At 34.0% G+C, this 26797-nt stretch overlaps 4 protein-coding genes across 8 annotated transcripts; 2 read left to right on the forward strand and 2 right to left on the reverse strand.

The window, feature by feature from the left end:
* Window positions 1-926: 926 nt before the first annotated feature.
* LOC120160814 (basic leucine zipper 6-like) lies at window positions 927-2082 on the forward strand. The gene is made up of 4 exons (XM_039171145.1): window positions 927-1321; window positions 1416-1506; window positions 1587-1713; window positions 2078-2082. Exons 1-4 carry the CDS (start codon window positions 927-929, stop codon window positions 2080-2082), a joined length of 618 nt encoding a protein of 205 aa, XP_039027076.1.
* A 3734-nt stretch (window positions 2083-5816) lies between these two features.
* LOC120160857 (cis-3-alkyl-4-alkyloxetan-2-one decarboxylase) lies at window positions 5817-26468 on the reverse strand. Of its 2 annotated transcripts, XM_039171177.1 has the most exons (12): window positions 26440-26468; window positions 9798-10065; window positions 9571-9646; window positions 9221-9306; window positions 9016-9109; window positions 8764-8840; window positions 8236-8363; window positions 7779-7850; window positions 6855-6925; window positions 6310-6385; window positions 5988-6131; window positions 5817-5904 (listed from the first exon to the last, which is right to left on the reverse strand). In XM_039171177.1, exons 1-12 carry the CDS (start codon window positions 26445-26447, stop codon window positions 5865-5867), a joined length of 1140 nt encoding a protein of 379 aa, XP_039027108.1. In that variant the 5' UTR covers window positions 26448-26468; the 3' UTR covers window positions 5817-5864. The 2 variants fall into 2 exon arrangements, with proteins under 2 accessions (XP_039027108.1, XP_039027109.1); XM_039171178.1 differs by lacking the exon at window positions 26440-26468 and having other exon boundaries at window positions 9798-10138.
* On the reverse strand, window positions 11528-15149 carry LOC120160858 (methyltransferase-like protein 22). Of its 4 annotated transcripts, none has more exons than XM_039171182.1 (10): window positions 14807-15148; window positions 14478-14702; window positions 14282-14389; window positions 14127-14200; window positions 13910-14012; window positions 13185-13235; window positions 12916-13066; window positions 12639-12777; window positions 12071-12176; window positions 11528-11973 (listed from the first exon to the last, which is right to left on the reverse strand). In XM_039171182.1, the coding sequence occupies exons 2-10, from the start codon at window positions 14602-14604 to the stop codon at window positions 11816-11818; spliced, it is 1017 nt and encodes a 338-aa protein (XP_039027113.1). In that variant the 5' UTR covers window positions 14605-14702; window positions 14807-15148; the 3' UTR covers window positions 11528-11815. The 4 variants fall into 4 exon arrangements, with proteins under 4 accessions (XP_039027113.1, XP_039027112.1, XP_039027111.1 ...); XM_039171181.1 differs by having other exon boundaries at window positions 14798-15148; XM_039171180.1 differs by having other exon boundaries at window positions 14478-15148.
* On the forward strand, window positions 17629-26423 carry LOC120160864 (probable ADP-ribosylation factor GTPase-activating protein AGD14). The gene is made up of 9 exons (XM_039171188.1): window positions 17629-17727; window positions 18309-18370; window positions 18461-18548; window positions 18717-18778; window positions 18863-18962; window positions 24239-24368; window positions 24840-25129; window positions 25442-26152; window positions 26334-26423. Exons 1-9 carry the CDS (start codon window positions 17629-17631, stop codon window positions 26421-26423), a joined length of 1632 nt encoding a protein of 543 aa, XP_039027119.1.
* Window positions 26469-26797: the final 329 nt, after the last annotated feature.

The raw sequence follows: 26797 nt of genomic DNA on the forward strand, positions 1-26797 counted from the left end.
AAATGATTAGTCACTTAGATGGTTCCGTGTGACACTCAAATCCTCCAGATTTAGGATGAATTGGACTAAACTTTACAATTTGGACCCTAAAAATGGTGTTAAAAGACCTGCATAAATCATTGTCATTAGACCAATAATTTGTTGGCGTATGTAAATATTGTTAAACTATTTTTTATGCAATACCTAAACTATTCATAGTCCTTACATACTTTTACATACTCTTAAATTGGAGGCAATTTATATTGAGCACATTTGGACTTATTATCTTTTGAAGTTGTCAATAAAAATAAGACTTAGTCCAAGATACTATTAAATTGTTAAACTAAAGGAGAAAATAAATGCAAATTTTGCATTTGATACGAAAAATACAATAAACTTATACATATATCTTTCAATACTTGACTTGCATTTATTTTGAGTTATTTTTTTCACATATTTTTCTCAAAAGAATAAAAACATTACAATGTACCATGTGCTGTAAATAATAATTTCTTTGTCAATTATGTTTTATAGTAAAAATTATATATCGCGTTTATAGAAAGTTTTCATGTAATACAAATTTAAAATGTAAGAAAAATTATCCTTACAAAAAAAGGTTATTTCATAAAGATACTAACAATATACCAAACTATATAGTTTATACCAACTTTTTATATTTATATATATATACAGAATTACCATATATGAATGGTTAACTTAAAAAATATTTTCTTATTAATACCATACTAGTTATAGAGAAATTAACCTCGATAAATACCCATGTCTATAGGATAAAGATAATAGAAGTCATCTAAAAAAATTCAAGGTTTTTAACTTGATTATCAATTTCATATTTTGTGGCTTTTGACTTTGTTATTGAGATAAATGAGAGATATTTACTGTAGTTTTTTGCCTTGCAGGTTGTGTATTGCTCAAGTAATATAACTATGTTTTCAAAGTATGAAACATCTACAACTCCTAATGACCAAATGTTGAGCCCTGATACTGAGAAAAGCTCAATTTCTCTTGAAAATGAGGAGTCGACATTGTCCTTGTTGTCCAATCAACCTCCTAGAGCCTTATTGCACCAAAGATCAGCAAGTGATTCCATGACCTTTGTGAAAAAGTCTCATTGGGTCGGGCCGAGCTCCAATATTACTGTAGAAGGGTGCTTGGAAATCAATGGAAGTGGTGCTGATGGAAAGGGAATTGATTCCTACAAAGGAACAGTAGGGGATTCATCATCAGCTTCACCTCTCGTAACCGAGACACACTATCCAACTCAATATGGAAAATGGGGTCAGAACTTTGGCCCTGATACGGACCCTAAGAAGATTAAACGGTGCACTTCCCTTTTATTTATCAATAGTTATACTGCATTTAATGTTTTATATAGCGCAATGATTTTTTTTAACTTCATTTTATTTTCTCTTTAGACTACTTGCAAATAGAGTTTCAGCTCAGAAATCCAGGTTGAAGAAGGCAGAATACATTGAAAATCTCAAAAAAGACATCGCTATGAAAGAGGTGGATGTTCATTATTTATATTTTCTCCTTATTTAATCTCAATATAAAGGATTTTGTGTATTTGGGTGTGGGATTTCTAGGAGAAAGTGGCAGTCCTAGCTCCAGCAGTTTCTTTCTATGAAAAGCAGCGCATGATGTTGGAAAAAGAAAACAATGTAATGAAACAGAGAATGGAAACTCTCGAGAAGGAAAAGGCAAAGAAAGATGGTAAATTATTCTTGTTCAGTGGATCATTATATATATATATATATTTCTTTGATCTTTTCTTAAAAAATAAAAAATAATAATTAAGTTGATTTGGAAAAAGAAGGAAATTATCAATTGAGTGACTAAGTATCTTGGGATTTCAAAATATTTTCAAATAATAGTTAATCAAGAAAGCTCTTGAATCATTACAATTTCTATTTAAATGATCATCAGATATATGAATGAATGAAGGTTCCTACTTTGGGTAACATATTAGAGAAAACAAACATGCATTGTACAAATCCTTTTACCCCAATTTCATTTTCCAACAAGTTATGACGCTTTGCTTGTTTGTCAATAAATGCGTTGTTATATAATTTGACAGACTAGAACATAACCCAATACTAATAGGTTTATAGAAAATTTTAAAATTCACGAGACTCTAAGCATCATCACATCCAACTATTAGCCAGAGAGCTAAGTCATTGGGAATGGCATATTATTGTTAAGATCCAACAACCTTATAGGAAAATAATGAACAATCTAAGTTGCATAGCTAATAAGTAGGCCAATGCACTTGTATGATCATGTAGGCAATCAATGATCATGCATCAATTAGTATCAATACTTATAGGTATGTATCGATGCTTATTTAGGTGTCGAAATTGTGTTAATACAATATCGATATTAGAAGATATGATATCAATACTCTTAATTAAAAAGGAACATTGAGTCTCGATGTGGTATCGATATTTCTATTATTGATACTCTTTAATATATTTTAAACATCAAACATCGTAATGATATCGATACTCTTTATATGGTACCGATACTTTTACTTAATAGCTACTTCGAACCTTAATCTGGCACTAATACCACATACTAGTATCAATATTATAAGATTTAGTATCAATACTTATAGGTATGTATCGATGCTTATTCAAGTTTCTAGTATTTTGATCCCTTAAGTGAATACTGATACTAAGTCTTTGGTACTTATATCATTAATACAATATTGATTCACACATCGATCCCAAATTGGTACACCAAGTTCTAATTTTGACCAAAGATATTGATACTCTTCATGATGGTATTGATATCTCTTATTGATTTGATATCGATACCTTATGTTCAATATCGATACCAAATGCAACTATTGGTCAAAATCAACTTTCAAACATGCTTAAAATCCATCGAAATTTTCCTTACACTATATGTAACACCCTTAATCTGAATGGAAAGTGGATCTGAGATGTTCTCAAAACTTAAACTAACATCAAACAATTTCAAGTCATACATTTATCAAATTTTAAACAAAATTACATAATCAAACTATCAAATTATTAGTTGAATTCACACATAGGGACTATATGTCTAATTTATCAAAAGTTTGATGATCTAACCACATATGTTAAAACTTTAAGGATAATTACTTGAACATAAATTAGACATAAAATCCCTTATATTAGACATGTTGATTATCACTATTCTTAATAATTTCAGAAGTGTTATCGTACTTGAGGACTAAATTAAAGCTTTTTAAAAGTTTATAGACTTAAGTGTAAATAGTCACATATTAATAAAATTATTATATTGAACATATAATATCTCCTAATATTAATAAGGGTAAAGTATAGTAATGGTCACTGAACATTTCTGAAGCTTGCATTTAGGTCCTCCAACTTTTAAAACTTGCAATACAGTCCCCCAACATTTATTCCGTTTGCAATATGGTCCCCCAACTTAAATCACTGTTAGAAAATTAGGGTAAATTATATAAACGGTCATTGAACTTTTCAGGCACTTGAAGTTAGGTCCCCAACTTTTAAAACTTGCAAAACAGTCCCCCAATAATTTTAGTTTCTTATTAAATATAGATGTATAGAAAATATAAATGATTCAATTTATATTTAAATGTATGAATCATTTATATTTTTGATATATTTTATTTTTCTTGTATAAATTAGTATTTAAAATATGTTTATATTTTAATCAAAATATTTCAATATACGAATAAAAATATATTTATATAAATGTATATTTATATTTAGATGTATAAATAAAAAATATATATTCATATATTAATGTATGAATCGTTTATATTTTTTGAATATTTTATTTTTAATAATAAATTAAAATTATTAATTATATTAGAAATACTCAACTTAAGATTATATATAATCATGAATTATAAATATGAAAATATAATTATTAAATTTAGTTTAAAAATATATAAATCTTAAATTTATTCTTTTAAAATATTGTATCAACTAATATTTAAAAAATATATAAATCTATCAAACAATTTATCAAATATAATATTTTTATTGTAAAAAAATATAATATTTTCCCATCATTTATTGCTTTCAAATTTTTTGCCGAAGTTCAAATCTCATTATTTCCATTTTCCATTATATTCTTTTTTTCTAGCATCGGTCATACTATTAGTATATGTATTATTGCATATCTCTTAACACAAACGATGGTGTTAGCTTAGTGGCTCTACCATGTATCTTTCATTTGCGTGACTCAGGTTTGAGTTTGCCCAAGACCCAAATTTTACTTCTTTGTAACTTAATTTTCTTCTAATTAGGTGGTGACATGTGTCACCAATAACATATATCATGATCATGTGTTAACACATGTCAGATCCTGGTTAAATGATTAATTTATTAAATTTTATTTAATTTAGGACCAAATTGATAGCATATAAATAATTAGGTGGTGACATGTGTCACCAATGACACGTGTCATGATCATGTGCTAACACATGTTAGATCCTAATTAAATGATTAATTTATTAAATTCTATTTAATTTAGGACCAAATTGATTATATAAATAATAAAGACTGAATGTATAATAATGTCAATTCCTTTTAACTGCCACTTCATCATTTGTATCAATTGGTAACGACTAGTGGCTTAGTTGAAACAGTTAAATAATTATGTTGTATGATTGATAAATTTAAAAGATCGATGACAAAAGTAAAAAGGGCTAGATAGTTAAGTTGTCAACCTAGTAGTTTACACTTTTGTTTATACTTCAAAATAACATTTTATAAATTTAAAATTCGAATTATTTTCAACCTCTTCTATATCCTAACTACTTTTTTTAATTAAAAAATTTCTTCAACAGATAAGAATTATACTATTATATTTATATAAAAAATATGTATCACATGAAATAAGATGAAATTAAATAATAATAAATCTGACATAATTGAATTTAATTGAATTATTTTGGAATTTAGGGTTTAGAATGAAATTGAATTACTTTGGAAATTGGGGTTTAGAATGAAATTGAGGACTGTTTTGCAAGTTTTAAAAGTTGGAGGACCTAAATTCAAGTGTCTGAAAAGTTAAATAACCTTTTATATAATTTACCCTAATTTCTAACGGTGGTTTAAGTTGGGGGACCATATTGCAAACGGAATAAATGTTAGGGGACTGTATTGCAAGTTTTAAAAGTTAGGGGACCTAAATGCAAACTTCAAAAATGTTCAGTGACCATTACTATACTTTACCCTATTAATAATTAGTCCAAGGGGAGCTTAAAACATATGATTTACCCGCCCAAACTTATCTATAGATTTAATATGGACTTAATCGTAAATTAACTTAAAATCGAAACCTATTACTTAAAATTATAATTAAAATATATAACATCACATTATTGTATACATAACTAATTTTATTAATCCATTAATAACCCTAAGCAATAATTAAGGATTAATGTGTAATGTTTCATAAATTTAGGGACTAAATCGTAATATTCAACAACCGAGGAATTAATTTATAAATTATTCTATATATTTATACAATAATATACACACACACACCATTTGGCTTGGGAGTTTTATCTGAAAATTACACTGCTATATATTCTGTAAAATACCTGCAGGAAACACAAAATTAGTTTTAGATTCAAAAGATTTGCAAGAAAAAATAGGCTTCGACATGATAAAAAAAAAGGTTACTAATAATCGAATACGAGCGTTAGATATAAATATGTGTTTAATATAAATATATTTATTTTATAAAAAAATTAACATATTTGAAGATCCTTAAAAGATTATATTTCCATATAAACACAGCAAGCGTTGTATGTTACTTACCTTGGAGGAATAGGAAAGAAACGTGCTAATAAACTCGATGATCAATTGACTCGGGAATTAGAAGAACATTCTCAAAGCATCAACAACCTTCTCGGGCCTGTTAATTTGCAAAAATATTTATTGAGGGGAAGACAAATTGTGCAGAAATGAAAACTGATAACGCAAATGAAGCTAGTTTACCAGTCCTCCTGAGGCATATGGCCGGCACCTTCAATCAGCTTGAGCTCCACTGAGTTTGGATTTTGTTTTCGAAATTCTTCGGCGATCGACTGAGGCAGATACTTGTCCGCCATACCCCAAGCGATCAGAACTGGTTTATCCCATCTGAAGTCGAAGAATCATCAATTTGTAAGCCTTGAAAGATAATAAAATAATATGCTACGAACTGGACAATTGAATGAACTGTAAGCAGAATATACTCGGACACGAGTGTGCTGGACGCAGATATGCTTACAATGATGATTTTTTTTTCTGCATCATATGAATCAAGAAGAAAATGTACCTTCCACTTGAAAATCCATCAGCTATTTGACTGGAAATGTCTCTGAAATTAATTTTTCTTGCTGCTTCAAGTAATGCTGAAACACCATAATAGGTATTTAAACTTTTAAACTTAAGAAGGCTAAACTCTAATCCTATGCATATCTCAAACTATTTGCATTATTGGATTGTCTTTCGAATAACCCCGGATTAGGCTGGATAAGGGGTTGTAAATGCTAGAATTTGAAATCCAGACTTGCTGAACCCATTGAGGGGCCTCAATGGTAAAAGAAAATGTTATTCTCTTTAGAGGACCCGAATTGGAGCAACTGGTCTGTAGGGTGTGTGCGCGTTGTTAATAGGCCAAGAAAAAACTGAAAAGATACAACCTTGTAATCACCTCATATTATTAAAAAAAAATTCTAGACATGCTAAATGTCACCTCTTAAAGGTTGATTGGACCAAGTCTCGGATTTAAAACAAAATATGAACTACGATGCCAAGTTAAGCATTTAACCGGATACTGATTGACCAAAAAAATTGTAAATGTAAGGAGGAAATGCGAACCAAAACCAGGGCCACTACTAGCCAGATATGGTAACCGATAGACATCAGCCTTCTCCAGCTTCAGCACATAACTGTCAAACACATTTGTTATTCCATCTTTAGAAATTAAAAGGAAAAAAAAATAACAATTTCTGCTGCAAGATATTCAATATGAATCTTGTAACCAGCCATAGAATAAAGTGGGAGAAGATATTCGAAATGAACCCTCAGTTAAATCATTTTGAAATGAATGCATAAGTCGAGTACGTTACTAGGACATAAATGTTAGTATCGGATATAAATACGAGTCCGGCATAGGTATTTTTCAATTTTCTGATAGTTTTCATACATTTTAAGAGCTCTTAGAGAATTATATCTCTAACCTTATATCCTAATACGAGTAAGAGTGAGATCATATACAGAAACTTCAAAAAGAATAAACTACTAATAAAAGATAGGGTAAAGTACACAAATGATTCCCTGACTATAAGATACTATTTTGTTGAGTTCTCCGACTATTAAAAGTTACAAAATGGTTTCCCGACTATAGGGAGTTACTTTGTTGAGTTCCTCAACTAGTAAAAGTTACAAAATGGTCACCTGACTATTCATTATGTTTCAAACTCGTCTTTTTCCATTAAACATTTTGTAATTTTTAATAGTCAAGGAACTCAACAGAACAATATTCTATAGTCAGAGGACCTTTGTGTACTTTACCCTAAAAGATAAACAAGTATTGAGTATAATAAATAATTAACATCAATGCACATTTGGATTATATGGTCTTATCGATTAAAAATATATAAAAACCAATTTTTTTACTGATTAAACCGGTTTTTCCGGTTCAATAGATTGCTTTTGTATAAAACATATTGAACCGAATATTCTGCTAAAACATATCAGTAGAAAAATTGCAAAAATAGCAGCGATATATTGGATACATACGCGCTACCTGCTTCAATAAAGCGTTCCGCCATCACAGCATTTTGAGAGGTAAATTCTCCAAAAAGTGGTATTCTGTCAGAAACAAACGAAACACGAAATTATTTGGTACTTTAATTTATTTAATAAGTAACCTTGCCATTTGAGCTAAAGTTTTATCAACTTTTATTTAATAAAGTGCTTTTTAAAAGGTATCCTATAATAAAATTAAACAACAAAACTAATCTTAAAATATAATAGAATAATTTGTAAAAAAATATTTTTTTCTCTAATTTTCAACTTAGTTGGTATCTGGTCAACTCATAACATCAACTAGGTCAAGAATTTTAAATTAGTAATCAAGTATTCGTAGGATCCTTAGAATGCCATATCTCAAAACCCATGCCCAAGAATCAAAACAATAAAATGTGAACAATACAATGAAGGATAAGCAGTCATTTTCATAGAATGAAATCCAAACCTTAGCTTTTGGAATAATCCGGGAATGGGAGATGAAACTGTTAATGGAGTATTCAGAATTGATAATTTCGATATCTTGTCGGGATTTTTCAATGCCCATGTCAATCCATATGAACCTACAAGAAACCCCTTCAAGGAAATACAGAAACTAAATTAGGCATGTAGATATATCGTAAACTACCAAAAACTTAGATTATGGCATCATTTTTATAAACAATGAAAGATTTTTATGATCAACATGATATATTGCTTTAATATTTAATTTTTCTTGAAGTGATCATGTTTGATGTTAGCACCAGACACGAGTATATGGATATGATTTTTCAAAGAACATCCATACATGGAAAAATCTTGAAAATAATAGAACATATATAGCACAATTAACATGTACTACTAGAATTATAGAATGTTCATAGGAGAATGCAAGAATGTTGACACTAGTTTCATAGTTTGCTAAAATAGATTTCTGGCATTCGACACTCATGTTTAACATGGATGTGAAGATACGACCCTCTAAAGATTGTCAAACCTGAACCACCAGAAAGAAAGGAGACTTGACCTCCAAGACATCCAATAATTTGTCAAGTTCCTCATGAAACTCCTCCTCTGTAAAGATTAATATTTAGCATTTCAAAGAATCATCTCAGATCAAGAAAAAGGTATCCTTACACAGTAGTCGTAAAGAGAAAAATTGCATTTACTTCTAAAACTTTTGCCGAAATGATATCATCTAAATTCAATCCCATAATATAAAGCAGGTTATCATATAACTGAAAAAAACCTGTGTAATCAAAGCCATATCCAGGCTGTGGTTTGTCACTGAAACCAAATCCTATCCAATCAGGTGCAAAGCAATGGAAACCAGCATCTGACATCTATGCAACAAAAAAAAAAAGGAATCCTCAATTAGGGCAAGCTCATTCTAGGCAACTGCAATATTTTAGAGAAAATGGAATAAGTATAGACAAAAGAGTGAGCTACACAACCTGAGACATTACAACTCGATAGCTGTAAGACTGTGTTGGAGCCCCATGTAGGAACACAACCGTCCCACGTCGGCTTTCAGGTGACCCTACAATGACCAAAATCAATAACCATCGTCACTTCAAATGGTAACAAAAGCTTTCTAAAGCCAACTTACGTACTATACAATATAGGGTAAAGTACACCAGGGGTTACTTAACTATCCTCAGATGATCATTTTGGTCACTGAACTTTTAAAAGTTACAAAATAGTCACAAATTTATCGAACTGTTACAAAATAATCACTGCAACTTTAATAATTGGAGAAGTTAAAGTATATTGCCTAATGAAGCATGAAAATGTAAAACTTTACCAGTTTCTCTAACAAACCATCTAAGCTTTCCAGACTTAACGTATGAGCCATAGTCCTTTCCCTTGTCTTCTATCCTCTGCAATTGACCCAAAAATACCCATAAATTTTCATAACAAAACTAACATAATACAGACTTTTAAATACACAATATAAGTGTATAGGCGACGAAAAAAAGATGTAATTAGCATGGAAGAAGTAAAAGGTCCGCTATATTAAAATTAACTCACATAAAGCATTTGGCCAACATTGCCATCTTCGGCGGGAGATTCGGGGAGTTGAATGGCGCTGCGACTGGAAGGATTATCGGTGACGAAACTAAACGGAGTGAAGCCTTTGTCGTCTTTGTTTTCGTCGTTGTTTTTTGCTTTGGCTACGAATCTCGTTGCTCTTTGGCTGCTAACCGCTACGTTTTTGGTTGGAACAGAGAATTTTGAAAAGGCCAGCGGCTGAGGGGAGAGCAGAAGACTGGTCGCCATTTTGTTTTTGCTATTTTCTCTTGCTTCGCAGCCACTGCTTTTATCGAAATAAATACCCTCCACCCTTTTTTCTGGCTATTTCTTTAATATTTTAAGAAACAAAGAAAATACAAGTAGCGCGATATTACCAGTTTCACAAACTCCCACGCGCTATTTTTCTTCTTTTTATTTCCGGTATAATCACAAATTAGTCCTCAATGTTTATATTTTTATTAATTTAATTATTATCTTTTCCTTAAGTTAATTAACCTCTATTATAGTCAAATCACTACTTATTTTTTATGCAAATAAAACCGTTAGAACTAATCTAAAAAGCTTGAACAAAAAATAGATACAAGTAAATCTGTCTGCATTGACAAAAAAACCATAACAAAAATTTAAACTATTGAAAAATCATTAACAACCACAAATTAGAATAAATTATCGTCAGAAAACTATCTACGAACACAAGCCACGTATCAAAATCAAATCCAAAGATCAAAAGCAAAAAATATCAACAAGATAACAAATAAACATATTTTTTCATATTTTGAACCATCATATTAGATATGAATATGTGATTTGCGTTCAGAGATAGTTTTCTCATCGCGCTTGACTCTGATTTGCAATATTTGTTTGTATCTATCTTTTATTCAAGTTTTTTGGACGAATTTTAAATATTTTTCTTTTATGGTCCTTGTATGATTTTAAGTGAGTAATGTATTATGTTAATGATTATATAGTTATGTATTTATTATATATTTAATTTACATTTATAATTGTAAATTTTTTAAAATTTTAAATATTTCTTGTCTTTTAATAAAACTAACAACTTCTATTAGCATAAAAAATTCATTCGCCAAGATATACAAATTTATATATAAAACAGGATTTTAAAAAATGTTGAAAATTAGGAGCGTGAGTCGCGTTGAAAACAGCGTGTGGAGTTATCTTAGAAGCTAATATACCCATTGGCAGAGCCACGAAATCCTTAGCTCCACTTCAAAATGGAAAATAGCAGGAGCTAAGCCCCCTGAACTTTTCTATATTTCTCTTTTTTCATTAAACTTTTCTATATTTCTGAAATAGAGCACTACTTTTCAATTTAATGATTTATCAGCTAAGCAAGCAAATGCAAGAAAAACAAAGGATCAAAGTGGGAATAGAGACGCTAAGAGTCATCTATATGGAAAAATGTTGCGATTCAAACGAGACGTTGTTTTTAATAGGTCGCAACATTGTTTCAATTTTTTAAAAAGTAATAACACAACATTGTCTAAAACGACGTCGCGACATCACACAATGATACAACCTCAAGAACAATGTCACATTGTTCGAAAGTGGCAAAAAATTAAGTATAAGTTTTTTTGTATATGATTTCCGGTTTTGATTTTAACATCTTTAATGCATTGTATATCATCCTTTTTTCTGCATATACACTTTGTCCTATTTCAACTCAGCAGCCTCAGCGATGTTACTTAGACGTAAGTGTTAAACACAGATAAGTATCTTCCAGCTTTAACTGCAACTCATGCGATGCATTATGTTCATTTCTGATATCCGGAACTACCGAGTTCATTGCTGAATATATGAATATAAGTTAGCAAAGATAGTAATGTTTCCAGAAACAACAAACTGCTTTTGATCATCCTAAACAAGGGATGAATCAACTATCTACCTAACTATTGGCCTGTAATTGCAAACAGTTGTGGGGAGCTTTGTGAAACTTATATACAATAGTTAGTCCTTTTCTTACCGGATTGAGCTTTTGGGATAATTGGTCACTCACTTTAACAAGGCATTAAAGCAGTGTCTTTGTTGTATCTAATCTCCCAAAGCTCAACATCCTTTCCACGGTCATATCCCCCCACATATTGAGGAATTTCTGCAATATCGATACACCTACCCATAAAACAAGGCAAGGAACCAGGCTCAAGACCTTCACATTCTGCATCATCAAATATAATGGCACGTCAGGAGAGAAAAAACCCAAAAGACAAGAAACTTATCGTGCAATATATATTTTTGCATTGTAAGATACCTACCGCTGTCTTCCTTTGTGTAACTTCTGAACTTTGAATAACCATTTGCTACAATATCAAGATCATCAAGACTGAAGTTGTAGCGCTTTTCCAGTGCCAAATATAACACCTGAAAACCAGAGGAATGCAGTTGATTGTCCCATTGGTATACAAGGGACTTCAAAGAACACAATCTAGGAAGATAAGAATGAGGACTGACATTTAAGAAATGAGATATGCATACAATGGGTGCTGCAATCACTAATTGCTAGAAAATTTTAACATATATATTAACGTGTACAGGTAATAGAACACAGTTCATTGCCTCAAAACGCACAGGCAATTGAAATTCACCCAGATAAAACATCAGAAGTGGATAAGTCACAGAGTTTGCGATATTCTTTTGAATTTTCTGCCTATGATAACATGTTCAATACCAGCTCCAAAAAAGTAAACTATGGGGCGGATCCAAAAACCCTAAATCATGCAACATACAAAAGCAACAGGAGATTTTTAACAATGACACTCATTAGTAAAATCCGTTTGTGTATTATTACCTACACTATACACTATTCTACCAATGTTAACCAACCTTTTCAGACCCTTGTGACATTATTCTTTCAAGGATACCAAACAGCGCATCTGTAAGATAATCACTGTAAATAACATCAGCAGCTAAAAGCAGAGAAGCTTTCTGGACTTCTTCAAGTTCAAATGAGCTCCATGTAAACCTGAATTTAACCATTTAAAATTTGAACGATTGAGTTCTTATTTCCTCTATTAAATAAATACATTGCAATCCTAATTGGAAACAATATAAATACTTCTAGATTTTAAAACAAGTCCAGCACTGAAACCATATGAATCACCTTTCTTGAGATGCATGGTCTGAACTATCTTTAGGAGGCCAAGGATGAGTCCAATCAAGTTCGCGCACATAAATTACATTTCGATGTTTAAGGACTCCATAATTAAGTTGAACGTTCTTAAGACAGTTCTCGAGGATTTTATCACCGTGGTCTGTCAGTAGAAACGCAGAACCAAAGCAGTTGAAGCAAACTGGACTACTGGAGTAACAGGTAATTAAATAAGCCAACGCGGCAAAGCAACCCAGCAGATAAATAATAGCAAGTCTCACCTGTTAAGAACACGGTCCTAGCAGCAAGTGCAAGCAGCATGCCTGCAAGCCCTGGTAAAGACAGTGCAAAGATTTCCTGTCATACTAGATGTACTAATGTTTCAGATTTGGCCTTGTTAGATTGTCCAAGCTATATAATGGACATGCCCCAAAACACATTGAACAAGTTTTCCCAATTTTATTATTCATAAAATCGAATTTATTATCAAACATAAGAAACTGACTTGTACACTAATGCAATAATGAGAGAGTTTAACATAATTAGCAAGCACATTCCAGTTGAGAAATCCTCAACCGGACACACTCGTAAAGCGAGAAACATAAGTCAATCTTATTCAAAAGCCTAGTAGTTGGCAATTTCAACGACTACATATGCATGTTATGACTCCCCAGAAGCAACTGACTTGTACACTAATGCAATGATGAGAGAGTTAACAGAACTAGCAAGCACATTCCAGTCGAGAATTCCTCAGCTGGACATATCCATAAATCGAGAAATATAGGTCCAACTTCTCCAAAAGCCTAAAAGTCAGCAACTTCAATTACAACATATGCAATGACTCCCCACAAGCAGGTTCAGAAACTTTGAAAGGTTCAGGCCATTTGGGGAATGCATGACCTTGATCTTGATAACAAGCATGGTAACTTCTGGATTCAACATAAACGCATGCTTAACAGATAACACTGATATATGTGTCTTTTTAAGCACTAAGCACACGATATACCTGTTCCAGCACCAAGCTCTAACGAGACAATGCCATGGAACTCCATTGAAGTGCAGATCTTATGTAACACAAAATCCGACAAAACTAGTTCAGCTTTCCATACCTGAGAAACAGAAACGGATTAAAAAATTACAAAAAATAAAGCATTAGCTTATAATACCTATTTTAATGGCTTATAAAAATGGAATGATAAACAACAAAAGAATCGAAGGGTCACCTGCAAACCAACACTAGGAATGGATGAAGTGATATTATGCTGGATTTTCATAGTAAAACAACGCCGAGAAATCTCTGTCAGTTAAACAGAAACAATTAAAAAAATAATGAAAATAAAAGCATCTTCGAGGTAATTGAAGTTAATTGGCTACTAACGGCGTCTTCTTGGTAAAACTAAGTCGCCATCTTCATCGAAGCTAATGTTTTGGTCCGTACAAGGTTCTTGGTCTTTGAAGAGTCCATTGAATCTGCTGGATTCAACTCCTGAATAAATTTAAAAATAAAAAGAAAACAAAATTAGAAAGCTCTGATTTAAGAAAAAAAAATGATAATTTGGAAGAAATTGACGTACCAGAAGGCAGGCAAATGGTGAAGCGGGAAATGTGAGGACCGAAGATGCCAGGTGGACATCCGAGATGAACCTCGCTCATAACTTGTTCATGTTCCTCCTTGTCCTCCTTTGAATCTCTACCGTTCATTTGCTTCGATATAAGCTTTGTTATTATCCGATGGTGGTGAGTGAACGCCGCGGCGGAGGAGGTGAAGATACTACTCCGGCAGTCCTTATAGAATCATTCTAAAATGAAAACCCTAAGTTACAGCTATGTAAAAAACAGAAGAACTAAAACCAAAACCGTTGGTTATTAGAAAGAAGAAAAAAAAAGAGGAAACCGGTTAAACCGAGTAACAGTTACACCAAAGTCCCTTTACTCTTGAAACCCTCCTTTCGCCGTGCTCTCCTTCCTCCAGCACTTCCGAGTGATTATCGTCCTAAAGGGAATCTCTCCTTCAATTATTTCCCCCCGGAAACGAACTCAAAACGATACGAACAAAACTAAGCCGAATTACACAACCCCTCCGATCTGATGGCACCACCATTGGATCATTTTGAAACTGCCTCCACAATCCCAGCAACATTTCTATCGTTCATAATTGAGAGGCTCAGACCCGATTACTGATTTATGTTTGTTAGGGGAAAGTGTTTTTGATTTGTTTGCTTGCTATCTTCTTTGTGGTTTCAAGGAAATTGAAATTTTTTAAACAATTTGTATTAGGGAGAGTTAAAAGATTTTTACCTAAACTTACAACTTAAAAACAAATGTATCAACTAAAAGTTTTTCATTATATGCTCCAGACTGTCGAAAAAAAAACTGAAATTTTGATTTCATTATTTTGTATTCTAAAATATTTGTAGTTTTGAGTGAAGTACATAAATAGTAATTAAATTATAAGTAGTTTCTTTTCCAAGACTAATATTTTAGAAGTAATGAAATAATAATTGATATTATCGTTTCGTAACAAATAAATTATTAAATTATTAGAAATCGTTATTGTAATTTGTAAAGATGTCACATTTGGTCGTTAACAACTCTGTCGTTTGTGATTCACTTAGTTTTGAAGAAAGGTGAAATGGGGAATTTGGCTGAGAAAAACGAAAGCTTTGGAAAGGAAAATGAAAGCTTTGGTGAATAGAATGGTGTCCAAATGGGGACCTTCATTGATTTTCTTGAAGAACAGGGTCGTGAAAGCAATTCAAGCTCTAACCCTTTAACACCTTAAACAGCAGTGCACGAGGAAGAATCCGGTTACAGTAGTTCTGAGAAGGATCTAAATAAGCAATCCGTTATTAGAATAGTGATTATATATAGTGGTAGCAATGCCGTCTAAAATCATTATTGTATAATTGCGATATTTGCAATGATCGCATGACACCTATAATATTCGCAATCGTGATAGATACAACACAATTAAAAATGTAGCCGTAACTTCAATTTAAATATTTTATTATGAGGAAGAAGATTTATATTCATCACCTTCAATAGATTCGCATGTGCATGAAATTGCTGCATCAACTACTGATTTTCACTTCAAATTCTCCATTAAAAAGAGAAGCCTCGCGGAAACCATGGGCATCGGTTTGGCCTTCTAAAGTGGCCGTGATTCCCCCATTCTTTAGGCAGCTTGTCCACAACATCCCTAGTTGCCAAGTTCGTTCGGCCCTTATATTTGGTCATGATTGAATTAATCATTTTGTTGGCTCGGATCCAGAAATATATTTTTAGGTTGGACTAACATATATTGATATAAAAATTTCATATATGATATGCATAAATAAAATTTTAGGGGGACATAATCAATAAAATAAATAATTAACTAAAATCTTTTGCTTGATGGAAATCTTGGAGTTGGCTACGGGATTTCCTTGTGCTAACTCTGTTTGTTGTCACTCCGATTGAATTTACTAGTGTCTGTTAGTGCTCCATTAGTGACTCGATTACGACCTATATTATTTTGTACTCTTCTCCGTCACTGTCGTTCATGGATAACCATTCATTATCTACTGGTAATCCAAGGCAGTCAGTTCGAAAACTAGGGAGATTTCATTGTTTTAAGTTGAGTGTCATTGTGACCATTAGTCTTCTGACGTTGGTGGTCGTCGATGAAACGTTGTGGTGATCGTGCACTATTGCCTAGTGACCCTTTATGTCTCTGACTTTCGGTGGAATCCAATCTCACGGGAGGGGAAAGGCTTTCGAATAGAACAAAAAAGAAATAAATTAAAAATAAAATAATGAATAAACAATAATAATGGTGACAACAGTAACAATAATCGACGATGATCGACATCGAGACAGCTGTTGATGAAAGACTTAGGTCGAATTTAATAGTTAAATTGATATTTTATCTTAAGTTTAGTGATTACAATGATATTTCATCTAAAGTTCAGAACCAAATAATATCATATCTAAAGGTTAAGGGTTAAATTAAAAATTAACCTCTTTTCACTAACATGACATATAATCAAACTAATCGAAGTTAACAAGTCAATGACTAAAATGTAACAATTGATAATGTAAGGGATTAAAAATTAATAAATCAATAATAGACTAAAATATAATGTTTTTGAATTAGGTGAGTAAAAATGAATAAATATGAAAGAAAAGTGAGAATTCCGGTAATCAACCCTAAACAATTCAACGATTGTATTGAAAATTTTAGAAGTTCAATGATCAAAATGAAAGACTTAAAAAATTGATCACTATTTTTAAAGTTTACCCTATAAAATCAAAGTGAGGTCAAATTATTGTTCCTTACACAAGTCGGAATCAGTTCAATGGCAATGACAAAAAACCGTTAAAACGGTCACTATCCGCCAGCTCAACGGCGTCGTTCTTTTAGCTTCTTCTCCCCCTTGCATGCATGCAGTCTGTTTCAAAATTTCTCTGCAGAATCCAGTAATGAAATGCCATCGTTCCCGACCCGTCGGTACAACAGTTATTCTTATTGTTGCAAATGCATCCTGTATATTGCTTTAAATTGTTAAAGAAAAATAAATTATTGCTTAGTTTAGCTATAACGTTCATTTTAATCCTTTTAGTCTTAACCAATTTTCTGTTTTTCTTTTACATTTTCTATTTCACCGATTTCGTTGGTATTTATTCTTCATCCTTTTGCTTCATTCTTCAGCAACAAGTGCAAGCCAGTTCTCTTTTAGAAGAAAAATGAAGGGAAAAGTTGAAGAACACGAGAAGAACGAGAAAATCATTCGCAGCCTCATGAAGCTTCCCAGCAATCTCCGTTGTATCAACTGCAATAGCCAGGTGATTTCTTTTTAACATTATTTTTTTCCCGTTTTGATTGGTTAACTTTATTTTTAATTTCTCTCGGGATTTTTCTTTTATTGTTGGGTTTCGAAAACTTGAACTTGAAAAATCTGAGTTTAATTTTGAAATTAGTGTAAGCAATTATGTTTATTTTTCAAATTCATAGATTTGTTAGATACCTACTCGATGCTGAATTTATAATAGCTATGCATAATTTTGAATTTGAAATCCATATTTTTCTTAGGATTCATATATATAATCATATTGGATTTTCACTATTTTATACGTACAATTTAAGTAGAGAATTTTAAATCCATGTTTCTAAACATAATATTATAAAAAGTGAAAATGTAATGACAATTGAGTGGCATTAGTGCTAAAAGGAATATAATTCTTTAGATGACTCGGGTTCGAATAATTGCATTTTCAGATTGTGTGCGTTGTAATAGACTAAGAAAATTCTGAATAGTGGATGGATTTTTCTCCTCGTCTCGGTTGCTTGTTTCTTATTGTATGTACGTATGTATGTGGTGTATATGCAATCGCTAAACAGCACAAGGAATGTAACTTGTGAGCAGGGACCTCAATATGTATGCACAAATTTTTGGACATTCGTTTGTTCAACATGTGGTGGAATACAGTTAAGTATTTTCTATGATTTCAAATATCTGTTTTACTTTAAAATACAATAAATACATACTCAGTTAACTCTTTTTAATTGTTATTGTAGTCGTGAGTTTTCACATCGAGTTAAATCAGTGTCAATGTCCACATTTACTGCAGAAGATGTTAAAGGTCTTCGTGAAGGGGGGAATGAGGTAATTAATCATCAATTACCAAACATGGTTGATCGTCTTATGAGATATTTGCATGACCAAGAAACATAAAACATGAGATGAATATCTAATACTTTTAAATATGATTAATGCATGGATTGGCGGATGCCTGTGTTGCTGGTTTAATTTTTTTTTCAATCTGTGTATTAGCATGCAAAGCAAGTTTACTTCAAAGAATTGGATTCGAGACACCGTTCTCTTCCTGATAACTGGTAATATGTATCCTGTTTATGTTTCAATTTATTGTTGAAATTCGAGAAGATGATGAATGTGCTAACTCATATGCTTCGTATCAGTAATGTTGAAGGACTCGGGAAATTCATTAAGCATGTGTATGTGGATAGAAGATACTCTGGTGAGAAGAGTACTGTTGACAGGCCTTCCATTTCTAAGAAGGTAAGCGAGAAATTCATAGGATTCTTTCTACTGTTGACTGGCCTTCGACTCCGAAGAGGGTAAGCTAATCATTTTAGTTTAACATGGCCTGCGAAAAATGTTTGTTTGAGTTGAAAGGGTAATAATTAGTGGTTCAGTCAACTCAAAGATGCATTCATCTGTGGAAAAATCAAAAGCAGCCGGCTGCTAGGCTGCTGATTTTTTATTTTTTATTATTATTTTTGTTGAATTATGCAAGGGATAATTACAACATTTAATCATTGTACTTTAGGGTATTTACAAGATTAGCCCTTAGGTTTCAACTATAAATACCCTAGCTCATTTAGCTTCAAATCATCCCAAAGCATTCTAGTTTTCTTCCAATACTAGAGAATTTAGAGAGTTTCTTGAGAGTTGTTTTCTCCTTTTTATCAAGAGAGAATTATCATTGTTTTCTCCTTGGTAGATAGAGAGAAGTTGTAATTCCTATTTTCTCATAGTGAAATTCTTCTACCGTTGCCCGTGGTTTTTACCCTATATTATTTAGGGGTTTTCCACGTAAATTTTGTGTCTCTTTTATCTTCATTTTTATTTTCTCAAATTATCAGTTGTGATTTTGCTCTATCCGATAGCCGTCTTCCGCAACAATTGGTATCAGAGCTAGATTAGAGTGTGTAATATCTGCTTATTGTCTTTGTGGTTGCCACCAAAAGGTGGATCCTCCAACATAAGAAAGTAAGAAGGTATTACCCATTCTTTGAAGGTTCCAGAGAACTATTCACGATAGTGAAATAGTGGGAGTTATCCGTAATAGAAGCTATGACAACGAAATTTGATATTGAAAAATTCAATGGGAGAAATTTCTCACTGTGGAAATTGAAGATGAAGGTCATCCTGAGGAAAGACGGGTGTCTAGCGGCTATCAATGAAAGGCCGGTGGATTTCGCAGATGACAATAAATGGAACGAGATGGACGGAAATGCTATGGCAAACTTTCATCTAGCATTAGCAGATGAAGTATTGTCAAGCATCGAGGAGAAGAAGACAGCTAAGGAGATATGGGATCATCTCACCAAATTGTACGAGGCCACATCGTTGCACAATAAAATTTTCCTTAAAAGGAAATTGTACACTCTCCGTATGTCAGAATCTACTTCAGTGACAGAGCACTTAAATACAGTGAACACCTTATTTTCTCAGCTTACATCCTTAAGCTGTAAAATAGGAGAACAAGAACGTGCTGAACTTCTACTTCAAAGTCTACCGGATTCGTATGATCAACTCATCATCAACTTGACAAATAGTAATGTCACCAGTCTAGTCTTCGATGACGTTGCAGCTGCTGTTCTACAAGAAGAAAATCGGCGCAAGAACAAGGAAGACAAACAAGTAAATCTGCAACAAGCAGAAGCGTTGACAACGACGAGAGGGAGATCAACAGAACGTGGCCAAAGCAGCAGTCACAAACATGGTAGATCGAAGTCCAGAAGCAAAAAGAATTTAAAGTGCTACCACTGTGGAAAGAAGGGTCACTTGAAGAAGGATTGTTGGAGTCTCAATAAAAACTCCAATCCACAAGGCAATACCGCAAACACTTCAGATGATGGAGATGCTCTATGCTGTGAAGCGTCAACTACCGTGGAAGGCAGAAAAAGATTTGCAGATATATGGCTCATTGATTCAGGAGCAACATATCACATGACCTCAAGAAGAGAATGGTTCCATCATTATGAACCTGTCTCAGGAGGATCTGTCTATAGTTGCAATGATCATGCCTTAGATATCGTTGGCGTGGGAACCATCAAATTGAAGATGTATGATGGAACAATTAAAGTTGTTTGAGATGTACGGCACGTGAAAGGCCTGAAGAAAAATTTATTATCCTACGGATTGTTGGATAATAATGCAAGCAAGATTGAAACACATAAAGGAATCATGAAGGTGTTCCATGGAGTGCTTGTGGTGCTGAAAGGCGAAAAGATAGCTGCAAACTTGTACATGCTGAAGGGAGAGACTTTGCTAGAAGCAGAAGCCTCTGTTGCCTCATGTAGTTCAGATTCTGCAATGTTATGGCATAAGAAACTTGGACACATGTCAGAACAAGGAATGAAAGTCCTTGTGGAGCAAAAGCTACTTCCCAGCTTAACAAAGGTATCACTTCCTTTGTGTGAGCATTGTATAACAAGTAAGCAACACCGGTTGAAATTCAACACATCAAATTCTAGAGGCAAAAGTGTTCTAGAATTGGTTCACTCTGACGTATGGCAAGCACCGATCACATCCCTAGGCAGAGCAAAATACTTTGTCTCATTTATTGATGACTACTCCAGGAGATGTTGGGTGTACCCTATTAAGAAGAAGTCAGATGTGTTTGCAACTTTCAAAAACTTCAAAGCGCGGGTGGAACTTGATTCTGGAAATAAGATCAAGTGTTTCAGAACAGATAATGGAGGAGAATACACAAGCGAAGAATTTGATGACTTTTGCAAGAGAGAAGGCATCAAAAGACAGTTCACAGTGGCGAACACTCCTCAACAAAATGGAGTGGCAGAGCGGATGAATAGAACCTTGTTAGAAAGAACACGAGCAATGTTGAGGAATGCAGGCTTAGAAAAATCATTCTGGGCAGAAGCAGTCAATACCGCCTGTTATTTGGTGAATCGAGCTCCATCAACTGCAATAGAGCTGAAGACACCAATGGAGATGTGGACTGGTAAACCAGCTGATTATTCAAACCTCCATGTATTTGGAAGTATTGTGTACGTGATGTACAACTCCCAAGAAATTTCGAAGTTGGATCCAAAATCCAGGAAATGCAAATTCTTGGGGTATGCTGATGGAGTAAAGGGGTATCGCTTGTGGGATCCCACTGCCCGCAAAGTGATCATTAGCAGGGATGTTATCTTTGTAGAAGATAAGCTACAAAGAAAAGAAGACGATGCTAGCGCTGAAAAGTCAGAGATTACTCATATACATGTGGAAAAGGAGGTTGAACAAGGAGATTCTTCTGAAGCAGAACCAGCTCATGATGAACAAGAACTAGAGAGTTCTGAAGCTCCAATAACTCGTCAATCAGATCGTGTGAGAAGACGTCCCAATTGGCACTCAGATTATGTTATAGAAGGTAATATTGCATACTGCCTTTTAACAGAGGACGGTGAGCCATCAACATACCAGGAGGCAATAAACAGCTCAGATGCTTCATTATGGATGATGGCGATGCAAGAAGAAATCGAAGCCCTTCATAAAATAATACATGGGACCTTGTGCCACTACCACAAGGAAGGAAGCCAATTGGTAACAAATGGGTCTTCAAAATCAAGCGAAATGTTGACGATCAAGTGGAGAGGTACCGTGCAAGACTGGTGGTCAAAGGATATGCTCAAAAAGAAGGTATTGATTTCAATGAAATTTTTTCTCCTGTGGTTCGACTAACAACAGTTCGAGTACTCTTGGCAATGTGTGCTACATTGAACTTACATCTAGAGCAGCTAGATGTTAAAACAACTTTTCTTCATGGAAATCTTGAAGAAGAGATTTATATGCTCCAGCCTGAAGGTTTTGAAGAAAAAGAAAAGAAGAACTTGGTTTGCAGGTTGAACAAATCTCTGTACGGTCTAAAGCAGGCGCCGAGGTGTTGGTATAAGAGATTTGATTCCTTCATTATGTGCCTTGGATACAACAGACTTAATGCAGACCCTTGTGCTTATTTCAAGAGGTCTGGTGATAACGATTTTGTTATATTGCTGTTGTATGTGGATGACATGTTGGTTGCAGGACCCAACAAAGATCATATTGAAGAATTAAAGGCACAACTGGCTAGGGAATTTGAAATGAAGGACTTGGGATCAGCAAACAAGATTCTAGGGATGCAAATTCACCGAGACAGAAGTAATAGGAAGATTTGGCTTTCACAAAAGAATTACTTGAAGAAGATATTGTCACGATTCAACATGCAAGATTGTAAGCCAATTTCTACTCCTCTTCCTATGAACTTCAAATTATCCTCCAGTATGAGTCCTAGCAGTGAAGAAGAGAGGATGGAGATGTCTCGAGTACCGTATGCATCAGCAGTGGGAAGTTTAATGTTCGCTATGATATGCACAAGACCAGACATTGCACAAGCAGTGGGAGTGGTTAGTCGGTACATGGCGAATCCAGGCAAAGAGCATTGGAATATAGTAAAGAGGATCCTAAGATACATCAAGGGAACCTCAAATGTTGCATTATGTTACGGAGGATCAAACTTACTAATAAATGGTTATGTAGATTCTGACTATGCAGGGGATTTGGATAAAAGCAAATCTACTACAGGATATGTGTTCAAAGTTGCTGGTGGAGCTGTAAGCTGGGTTTCAAAATTGCAGTCAGTTGTGGCTACATCCACAACAGAGGCAGAATATGTAGCAGCTACACAAGCCAGTAAAGAAGCAATTTGGTTAAAGATGCTATTGGAGGAGCTTGGGCACAATCAAGAGTATGTCTCTCTGTTTTGTGACAGTCAAAGCGCCTTGCATCTAGCAAGGAATCCAGCATTTCATTCAAGAACAAAGCACATACGAGTTCAGTACCATTTCATTCGTGAAAAGGTTGAAGAAGGAACGGTAGATATGCAGAAGATCCATACCAAAGACAACATAGCATATTTCATGACGAAGGCAATCAACGCTGATAAATTTACCTGGTGTCAATCCTCTTGTGGCCTGTCAGAGACGTAAGCAACATGATGGTACAAGGTAGAAAGAATGGTGTGAAGATATGATTGTTCCAATCAAATCTTCAAGTGGGAGATTGTGGAAAAATCAAAAGCAGCCGGCTGCTAGGCTGCTGATTTTTTGTTTTTTTATTATTATTTTTGTTGAATTATGCAAGGGATAATTACAACATTTAATCATTGTACTTTAGGGTATTTACAAGATTAGCCCTTAGGTTTCAACTATAAATACCCTAGCTCATTTAGCTTCAAATCATCCCAAAGCATTCTAGCTTTCTTCCAATACTAGAGAATTTAGAGAGTTTCTTGAGAGTTGTTTCTCCTTTTTATCAAGAGAGAATTATCATTGTTTTCTCCTTGGTAGATAGAGAGAATTTGTAATTCCTATTTTCTCATAGTGAAATTCTTCTACCGTTGCCCGTGGTTTTTACCCTATATTATTTAGGGGTTTTCCACGTAAATTTTGTGTCTCTTTTATCTTCATTTTTATTTTCTCAAATTATCAGTTGTGATTTTGCTCTATCCGATAGCCGTCTTCCGCAACATCATCTACTGAAGAACTGTTCTTTGACATATTGCATAGGATGACAGGGAAGATTCTTTTACCAATCACAATGGCCTTCGTAATATGCTTTCTTCAGAGATCCTAAAAAAACTCAGCGTTGAGAGATTTGGATTTAGTGGAAGATGTGATGAAAGAGATTCAGGGAACAGTTACGGGGAAAGAAGAAATATTGAAGATGGTAAAGAATCTCAAAATCATGGTGATCGCAGTCACCTTCATATTATGCTTTCTTCAGAGATCTTCGAAAAATGCAGTGCTGAGAGATCTGGATTTAGTAGAGGAAGTGCTGAAAGAGATTCAGGAAACAGTTGTGGGGAAAGAAGAAATAATAGAAATTGTAAAGAATCTCAAAAACACGTTCATTGCAGTGACCTTCATAGAATGCTCTTTTCGGATACCTATGAACAAAGCAGCATTGAGAGATCTGGATTTAGTGGAAGTAGCGATAAATCAGATTCAGGAGACAGTTACTGTGAAAGAAGAAATAATGGAGATGGTAAAGAATCTCAAAAAAACAGTGATCGCAGTGATCTTCATAGAATGCTTTATTCAGGTACCTATGAACAACACAGCATTGAGAGATCTGGATTCAGTGGAAGAAATGATGATAGTGAATCAGGAAACAGTTATGATGAAAGAAGAAATCTTGGAAATGGTAAAGAATCTCAAAAGCATGATGATCATAAGAGAATTTCTACTTACTTTGAGGTAGTTGATGATAGATTTGGTGATGATATATCTGGAACTCCAAAGACATACAATCTGCAGAGAAGGCTCTCAAACCAACATACTGCGCTATATTCATCCAGGCCACGAGAGGTGTGTTCTCTTCGGGATATATTGGATAGAATCCCCTCTCTGCGACTAAGTGAAGCTCTTAAAGATGGCGATAGGCCTAGTCCTATGCAAGTAAGTCTCTCTTAAGTTATGTACTTAGCTTGTACATCATTCTTAACAGTTAGAGTAGAAGTATGTTTTTCTTGTGTTATTTTATATTTGGTGTTTACCAAGTATTTTCTAAGTTATTTATTGTCATGGTTTTTCTATAAGTATGCCTTTTAGAAAGTTCTTTATCTTGTTATTTTACAACTTCAGGTTGCATAAATGGATGAATCCTCATGGCTTGCATTGTGATATACGTGTTAGAATTGGTTTATTAGCATCTTTCTATAATTTTCTGGAATGTGTCTCCTCTGATTCTAGTAAAAATGTTAATTGCAGAGGACTGAATCTACGACAAAACCAAGGCACAGTGATGCACATTATACGGAACCTAGAAGCCTAAATTCTATGGGAAATGAAACGCACACTTTAGAAAACCCAGCTAATATCAGTTCTGAACCTGGGCCTTCTTCAAAACAATCACCAAAATCCAGTAGTCATTTTTTTTCAAAACCAGCAAGTTCACCATGTTCTAATAATCCGGCGAGCATTGACTGTCCTACTCCGAGAAGTCGAGCAAAGGTTGCTTCAAATGCCAAAAACCTGGACTCTGTAGCTCCTGCGGTTAAACCTATGGACATTGTGTCAAAGGAACCGAGTACTGGTGGTGTGCTCACTGCTGAAATCCTTAACATACCTAGGACACCTAGCAGTGGTGGCGTTTCTCCTGCTACACAACTAAGCAATGTATCGACTTCATCCACTACTTCCACTTTTCCCAGTCCAAAAGTTTCCTTAATTAGTGCCTTTTCGTCATTGGCTACTAGTAATGTTGGTTCCTCTACCAACACTAATCGGATGAAACAAGAGAAAGACACTCCACATCCTCAGTGCTATATATTCTCAGATACTGCCATTCAATCTACTTCTCCTGTGCCCTCAAGCAGTCCAAATGTGCAACCATCTCAATTTGTCCCACAGAATATTCCTCAGGCCATATCTGGAGTTGTAATGGAGTCTCTCTCTTCAGTGCATAAGGAATTTCAAGTGGTAAACTGAAGTTCATTTCTATTCATTTACATTGGCAATCAGCTCAGAGATGTAATGCTTGGCATAGAGATATTTGAGATCCACATATTTTATGGAAAATTTTCATCTTTTATGCAAATAAAGGATAGAAATTAGGTTTCTTTCTCATTCTGGAGTATTTCTTTATGTTTTCTCTGTGCAGAGTCAGGGGACTGGCCCTTCACACATACCGGATTCTGCTCCAATAGAGCAGAAATCCAGTGAAAGAAAAGAACTTCCAGAGGTAAACTAAAGTTCATTTGTTGTACATTTGCATCTTCTCAAAACTTCCATTTCCTATTTTCTATGTATCTAACTATATTCCGAATGTTCTGCGGCATCTTTTTGTAGCAACCCCTTCACCAGCTCCTGCACAATCGCAAGCACTTCAATCCCACTTCATGGGGCCTGGCTTGCAGTAATCACATGTGCCTTTACAATCCCCTAGGTGCCAAGCCGTTCAAGTCCACGTCATGGATCAAGGATTGCAGTATTCGCCTGCTCCCTTACAGTCGCAAGTCCATGTCCTGGGTTATGGCTTGCACTATTCTCCGATGGCGGTAATTCGTCTCAGAATAACAAGTTTCTCTTCTCGTAATAACTTTCTAATTTTAATCTGTGGTTTCT

The sequence above is a fragment of the Hibiscus syriacus genome, unplaced genomic scaffold (assembly GCF_006381635.1).
Source record: "Hibiscus syriacus cultivar Baekdansim isolate YM2019G1 unplaced genomic scaffold, ASM638163v2 tig00111393_pilon, whole genome shotgun sequence".
Lineage (NCBI taxonomy): Eukaryota > Viridiplantae > Streptophyta > Magnoliopsida > Malvales > Malvaceae > Hibiscus > Hibiscus syriacus.